The sequence below is a fragment of the Penaeus monodon genome, unplaced genomic scaffold (assembly GCF_015228065.2).
Source record: "Penaeus monodon isolate SGIC_2016 unplaced genomic scaffold, NSTDA_Pmon_1 PmonScaffold_120, whole genome shotgun sequence".
NCBI classification, from domain to species: Eukaryota; Metazoa; Arthropoda; class Malacostraca; order Decapoda; family Penaeidae; genus Penaeus; species Penaeus monodon.
The window spans coordinates 153,767-161,164 of NW_023640823.1; the positions used below are offsets into that span (position 1 = coordinate 153,767).

Genomic DNA, 7,398 nt, shown 5'->3' on the forward strand with positions numbered 1-7,398 from the left:
GAGGTTAGCAGAAATGGTAAAGAGGTTAACACATGACTTCTGAATCGAAAATAACAAGTAAAGAGGTTAGTAACAGGCATCCTGACTTTTGATTTTTGGTAACATTTGCGCTAACATGCGTACCTTTTATTAAAGTCAGGATCCTTTTTTTATCATAATGCTTTGTGCCCACCTCTTTACATTTTTTAAGGAACAGGATGACTTGTGCTAACCTCTTCACCTCTTTTTTGAGAGAGGATGAGGGGGGGGGGTTAAGATACCTAGTGCTATCATTTTTTTTACAATCAGGATGCCCAGGCTAGGTAAAAAGAGGTCATTGCTCATTACGGGGGCGGGCTAATGCGTTCCATGGTTGGACACTGCAGTGTTGCAAGAAGGAGGATTCCTCAGTTGACACACACACCTACATCTTTGTCATGGGTTTGAGTGTGTCGTAAGGGCCTGAGCGAGGCTGATTGTCCCGTTTGCGTTATCTGTGGAGCGAAGGTCACCGATAAGAATAGGCAGCGAGGCGGCGCAGCCACAGCGAGCTCACTTTCAACCCGCAGCGCCAACTGCCGCAAGGACACCTACGCCCCAACCGCAACGATGGCTGCCTCGAACAGCAACACCCGCCTTGTAAGTAGCCCTTAGCGTAGCTTCGGGGAGCGCCGGCCACTCGGCACAGTGTCTGTCGATTCTGAGGGAGGACGGGGGAGGGAGAGGAAGGAGGAGAGGGACACGGAAAGAGGACACGAGAAAGAAATAGATGGAATAAAAGGAAATCAACAGTAATAATTACTATCATTATGATAGTTATAGACTTAATGTGTAAAGAACTAAGTAATGGAAGTAATTAGATTTACAGTTTTGTGTAATGAGGAGAAAACTCTCCATCTTTTGGTAAAAGTAATTTTGGAAAATATTTTGTGTAAGAGAGAAATAGACGCTCAAGGCTAAAGCTAAATAAACCGGTAAGAAATGCATTTGTGGGGAAGGCAGCAAAATATCGGGATAACTTTCTTTCCATGAAGAGACATATTTTAGCGATTTCACTTCATAAATGCAGAGCTTTGGCTTCTGTGCTTCATTTGGGTTCTTTTCTGCGAATCACTGGCGACGAAAGAATGGAGATACCAGGGATAGCGAGAGGCAATGGGAGCGGGAGGAATACGATGAGCATTAGGTTCGTATGTCAGGCTGGTAGAGGGAGAGGGAGAAAAAGCGAATGAGGGAGATAGAAAGAGAAGAAAGTTGACAGAGAGAGGGAAAGAGGAAGATAGAGAGAGGGGGGGATGAGAGAGTGGGGGGAAAGGGTGAAGAGGGAGAGAGAGAGAAGCAGAATGTGAGAGATAGACTTTGTATTTTTATCAACTGCCCCGGCCCCGCATACAAACACCCCAAATAAATAAAAGACAAATATACAAGCAAAGAATCGCACGCAGACAAACACACACACAAACAGGCACACACAAACGTATGTGTGAATTCCTTCTCTCTGATGTGCATTCCGGCTGAGTGAAGTGAATGTAAATTCTCAAACTGGGCCAGAGAGATATAAATTGGGTGAACGCAAAAGAGAGAAAGCGAAAAAGAGAGAGCTGAGGAAAGGGAGAGATGATAGGGAAAGGAGAGAGAGAGAGATAAACTTTATCATTTTATCAGCTGCCGCCCCTTGTAGACAACAGATATGCCTAAAACATACCAATATACTCATGTAGACACACACACATACAAAAATTAATATATTTAAACGCACAGACAAGCACATTCAAACACACACATTGACAAAAGCATATAAACAGGCATTTAAGAAGGATGAGAAGACTTCTCCATAAGTTGCTATAGCACTGTCTTGTCTCGGTTGACCCCAAGGGGAGGGCATGCGGAGGGATACAAAGGCAAAAGGAAGGAGAGAGAGAAAATATAAGCTTTCAGAGTTAGTTGTTTACACGTTAGTATCCTGATATGAGAATTTTTTCCGCCATCTTTGGGAGTCCCTCCTTCCCTCACATAATCACACACACCAAAAATACCAAATATCATATACATGTTATACAAGGATAAAAAATAAAATATTGGTGCAAAATATGTGTGGCTCTTCAAAATTTCAAATAGCTGGCTATTCTTGATCATCCGTTCACCCTGTTCAGGTAAATCTGTTATCTCTGCACTGTAAAATATAGTGTAACGGATATGTGATCTTTGTAATCTCCACAAACTATTCTTTTTCTTGCTCGCTTTATAATCGCCAGACTCCCCATAATGTTTATATCCAAGCCTGTACACAGTCTTTCCATTTGCACTTGTCCCTCCCACAGGTAGTCTCAAAGTGCCGCTCGCCCTTGCTGGCCTCGTCATAGTCTAGCTTGATGTCCATCTCATTTTCCTGGTCGCCTCCATCACAAGAGAGATAAATAGATACAGATCGATGGGTAGACAGATAAATAGAGAGAGAGGGAAAGATACACACATGTTCGCATTCTATCAGACAGATGCGCACACAAACAAGCATATATACCCACAGGCAAATGCATTCATACACACACAGACGAAAACTTACAAACAGATATTTAAACACACACGCACAGAGAAAAGAATGGCGAGACGCGCTTTGGTTGGGCAGAGGGGGGGGGGGGAGACGGAGAGCCGAACATAGAATCAGTGATAGGGAGAGAGATAGAGGGAGGGAGAGATGGGAGCGGGAGAGCTGTTGCGAGGGAAAGAAAAAGATTCAAGGAGAAAGAGATGAGTAGAAAGAATGAAACTGTAAGACGGAAAGGGGAAAATAGATAAAACGTAAAATGGGACACAGAGTGAATAAGAGAAAGGGAAAAAAGTAACGCAGGGATGAATGAGAGAGACAGGGGGAAAGAGAGAGTTAGCAGGATAGAGAGTGAGCGAGTCAATGGAAAGGAAGTAGGGAATGAAAGAATGTTTCAGGGAGAGAGAAAGAGCGAGTTATAGAAAAGGAGAGAGAAAACGCGAAGAGAAAGAGAGGGAGTCGGGAAAGGAAAAGAGAGAAAGAGACAGGAAGGCCGGTAAAGAAAGTGAGCGAGAGAAATAGAGAAAAAAATCTTAGCTCTGTAAATACACCAAGTCTGTAAAAATCAGTCAGCCTTCCATCACAATCATTTTATCTGTCCATTGTAATCGATTACTGTCAAACATCACCGTTTCTGGGCTTATGATTGATGCGTTCGAAGGGCGAACGACAGCACAGAATGATGAGGATGAGAAGACTTTTTCAAAAGTATCTGTAGTGCTGCCTTACCTCGGCTGACCCCAAGGGAGGGGGTGAGAGGGAGAAAAGGAACAGGCAAAAAAAAAAGAGTGAAAGAGATAGGTTTCATCTAGTAATCAACTGCTGTCCCGGGTAGACAACAGGTAGCCTATACCTACACAGACGCAGATACAAATATAATAAAAGAGGCGAACGCACAAGTATATCCTGTGACTGCCATCAGTACTGTAATAGTGGCTGCGTATATTTTCTCATTACATCTGTGGCTGTTGGGAGATTTTGAGCCCCATCTATAGCTTCCCCTCGTTGGACTCCATGGTGGGTGGGGGGGTGAGGAAATGAAGAATTCCAGTTTGTATGAGTACTACAAATGTACAAAGATCTAGCTCTCTCCCTGACGACCTATGCAATCCCACAACCATTCCCTCTGGAACATCACACGTTGTCACTCTGGAACCTTTCCAGCTTCCAAAGGGCAAGAATGGAAATCGAATGGTTCCCAGGCTCCCAAACCAGGTAAAAAGGGGAAAAGTCTTCTTCAATCCATTTAAGGGAAAATTTTAAACCGGGGTATTATGAAATTTTCCTAGAAAATGGGGCTATTTAGTAAAGTCCATTGATAGTGTTCATTCATGGTTTCTTAAAATTTTTTTGGGAAGTAAAAATCAAAATGGGTTGAAGTTGTCCCCCGTGATCCTCGCGTCACCCCACCCCGGGGGGGGGGGGGAAGGGAGCCGGGATAGTTAGGTTTCGGGGAGTGCCTTTGTGTGCAAAAATTTGACTTTTTCCGGGGGATTAAGTTTAAATGTTCTCCTCAAAAAAACCCTGAATCAGTGGGGGGAAATTTTTTTTCCCGAGACCTGGTGGGTATTCTGGGAAAAAAGGGTTTAGGGGGAACTAAAAATTTTTAGTGTGGGGCAGAAAAACCCGTTTAAAGAAAAAAAGTTGAGGGGTTGGAATAGTCGCCCCAAAGCTCCCCTTCTAATTTTTTAACACTTTTAGCCCTTTCCAGAATCGTTAAGTTGGCATGTACCAAAACCCATAGGTAAAGCCATAGGTGCCCAACCCTATGCTTGTTTCCCCTCCCAGGGTTAGGGGCATAAAAGCCAAACTCTTGCCGTTTTAAAAAATTTGGCCCAACCCAAAGAGAAATTGTGAAAAAGTTTTTGGTACAAAAGGGTCATCAAGGAGATGACAAGGGCCGGGCCCAAATATCTGTTACCACTCCCAAAAAACTCATAAAGCTTTTTCAAAGCTGTAATGGGTTAAAAATTTTTAAAAGGGAATTTTGGGAAATAAGGAGCAAGGAAAAAGTTAGTTTTCCCAGAGGCAAAGCAAACGGGGCCCGTGTGCTTTTTTGCCAGCCAGACGGGCCCTTTGCCTGGGTTTTCTGGCCACCCCCTTTTTAAAACCCCCCATGCCCCCCAAATGCTTCTTACAACACCCCTCTCCCACGCCCTTTCCCCCTTTCAGCCCCAAAATTTGCTGACCCCTGCCTTTGGGTTTTGCTCCACCAGAGTGGGAGAAAGGGGGTCATTGAGTAAACTCCTCCCAAAAGAAAGGGTTTTTGGGAGCCATTATTTAAGGCCCCCGAGGACTTATGGTGCCCACCCCCGCTGTCAAAAACACCCAAAGGGGCCTCCCTGCTAAAAGAATGCCCCCAAAATTAAAAGGCCAGGCTTTTCTTTGCCCAGGCAAAAATCCTAAACCTGCCCAAGGGGAAACCCTTTTAAAAAACCCTTTTCCAGGTAAAAACCCCTTAAAAAGCTACCCCCAGGACCCTTTAAAAGGGGACAGCCAAAAGGATTGGGGAAAACCCTTGATTTACAGAGGGGGTCCCAAACCCCTTTATGAAAAATAATTAAAAAAACGGGATACCCAAATTCCAAATGGAACTGCCCAGGGAATTCTTTAAAAAAGGGGAAGAACGGGAACATCTGATAGTTTTCATTAGCCCATTTGTGTATCCCAAAAAGAGATTATGCCAGGGAAACCCGCCCAAATTTTTCCCTAGAGGATTCTAATTTCAAGCCTATTAGGGGAAACCTTTTGGGTAAGGGCCCTCTGGGGAGTAGCAGTAATGGTCCTCGGGATTTTCCCCTTCCGGGCCCATCCCCCTTTCCGGAAAACACTGCGGGTGAAGGCTGTAGAATGGTTTTTTAAACACCTTACACTTTTTGCATCCATCTCCCTTTTCCCCCAAAAAATCTATTTGGGGCCCAATTTGCCACATCCATTTCTACTCTTGGGAGATTTAAATGGTAGGAAAATCACCTCTGGGGAACATTTTTGGGGGAAACCCCCCGGGGAAAAGGGCCCCTTGGGAGTTCTTGTTTTTTAAAAGTAAAAAGAAATTTTTTACTAAAACAGTGACACTCCCACACATTTCCAAAATTAAAGCTGGGACATTCCCCAATAAAAACCTATAATAGGCTCCCCTAAATTCCCCAGTTAAACCCTTCACTTGGGCCAAATCAGGGAAGATTTTACAGGAAAGGGGACCACTTTCCAAAAAATTTTTGGGTAGGTGAATGTTTTTCCCGGGAAATTTAAGTGTAGAGATAGCGTTTAACATGCTGACTGGAATCTTTTTAGATCAACTGCATATTGGGAAAGGGATCTTTTAATGATTTCCTTGTTTTTTCCAAGATGCGTTAATTCCCTTGCACAAAGCTCCTTTCCCAAAAAATATTGGGCATTCCGTCGACCTCCAGTCCCAAATGGGGGTTTCCTGTGTTTGCCAAAAAGCTGTCAGAGCAAGGAAAAGCTGCATTAAGGGCATTTTGAAACCGTCCCAGCTTTGGTCCTTAAATCATTTACAAAAAGACCCAGCCAAGGCCAGGGGGCGTACAAAAGGGGGTTTTAAAAACGGACGTGGGGGAGACAGTATGTCTACTTCTTTAAACTCTGGAACCCCCTTATCATGGGTATGGGAAAAGGTCTTTAAGACCCCGGGAAAAGAGCAATCCTGTCACAACATGCTCAAAAATAGATGGAAATAATCATCACAGACAAAAAAATGATGCAAATGAGCTAGCTAAATGGAAAAAGAGCTCCTCTGGGGCATCTTACAAATGCTCAAATTTTCCATTTTTTTGGACTGAACAGGAACAAAAACCCCTGTTGTTTTTTTTTATTTGGACTGCGCAGAAATTCCCCTACACTTGCCCTTTTTGCGCAAGGAGATGGACTCTGCTTTGCAGCTCTGCGTTAAAATTTTCCCCCCCGGACGTGATATTTCCATTTAAATTTTTTCCCCACTTACCAAGACAAACCCAAAAAGTTCCTGTTGGGACCTATTCAAAAGGGTATATAGAAGGGGGACGTTTCCCTCCCATGGAGAGAGGCTATAATCTTCCCTTTTTCCTGAAACCCGGCAAAAAATGCTTTCCCCCACCAGGAATTACAGAAAACCAAATTTTCTCACCGCTGCATCTGCAAGCTGAATAGAAAAATGGTAAACTTCGGTTGACATGGCCCCGCTAGAAAAAAAAAACGTTTGACCCTATATCAATTTGGGTTTTGAAAAATTTGGGTCGACCACGATGCACTTTTGAGATCGAAAATGCTTTTCAGAATTCCCTTTGCCAATGACGTCACAAATTTTTGCATCTTCTTTGACCTTGAAAATGCTTATGATACACTTGGGAAACACGGAAAAACTCATGAAACTGATGACATTGGTTTAAGAGACATTACCCACCTTTTTACAAAGCTTTTTGCTAACGGGAAAATTTGAGTTAGGGGGGGAAACAGTTTTTTCTAAACCCCGGAAGACCAGCTGGAAGGGGGCCCCTAAGGGAGTGGGCTTAAAGGGGGACCCTATTTGCCATTTTCTATAAATACATTGTAAAGGTTGTTCCAAGTTTCTGTCCTCATGTAATCCCATATGTGGATGACTTTACACTAAAACTGCTCAGGGGGAAGTTTAAGGGTGTGCAAGGACACATGCAGGCTGCAAACAAATTTGGCTGTAAAAAGTGAGCAACAATTATGGGTTTTTAAATTTTCCCCAATTTAAAACCATGGCTATACAAATTTTCCCCAAGCGAGAAAAAAATTTCCATCCTTCCCTCTATTTAGGAGCAAGCCTGTAATTTTTTCCGGGGGTTTAAGGGACTTGGGGCTAATTTTTTGACTCAAGGCTTACATGGGTTTTCCTCACACCCAAAAAG

The 7,398-nt window shown here is 43.4% G+C and overlaps 1 protein-coding gene across 1 annotated transcript in view; it reads left to right on the forward strand.

Annotated features, from left to right (window-relative positions):
* Nucleotides 1–342: 342 nt before the first annotated feature.
* The window catches only part of LOC119568993 (60 kDa lysophospholipase-like), a gene marked incomplete at its 3' end in the record, with an annotated part of 8,650 nt that continues 1,594 nt past the window's right edge, over nt 343–7,398 (forward strand). The window contains 1 exon segment of the mRNA XM_037917367.1: nt 343–618. Coding sequence (XP_037773295.1) covers nt 589–618 — 30 coding nt within the window.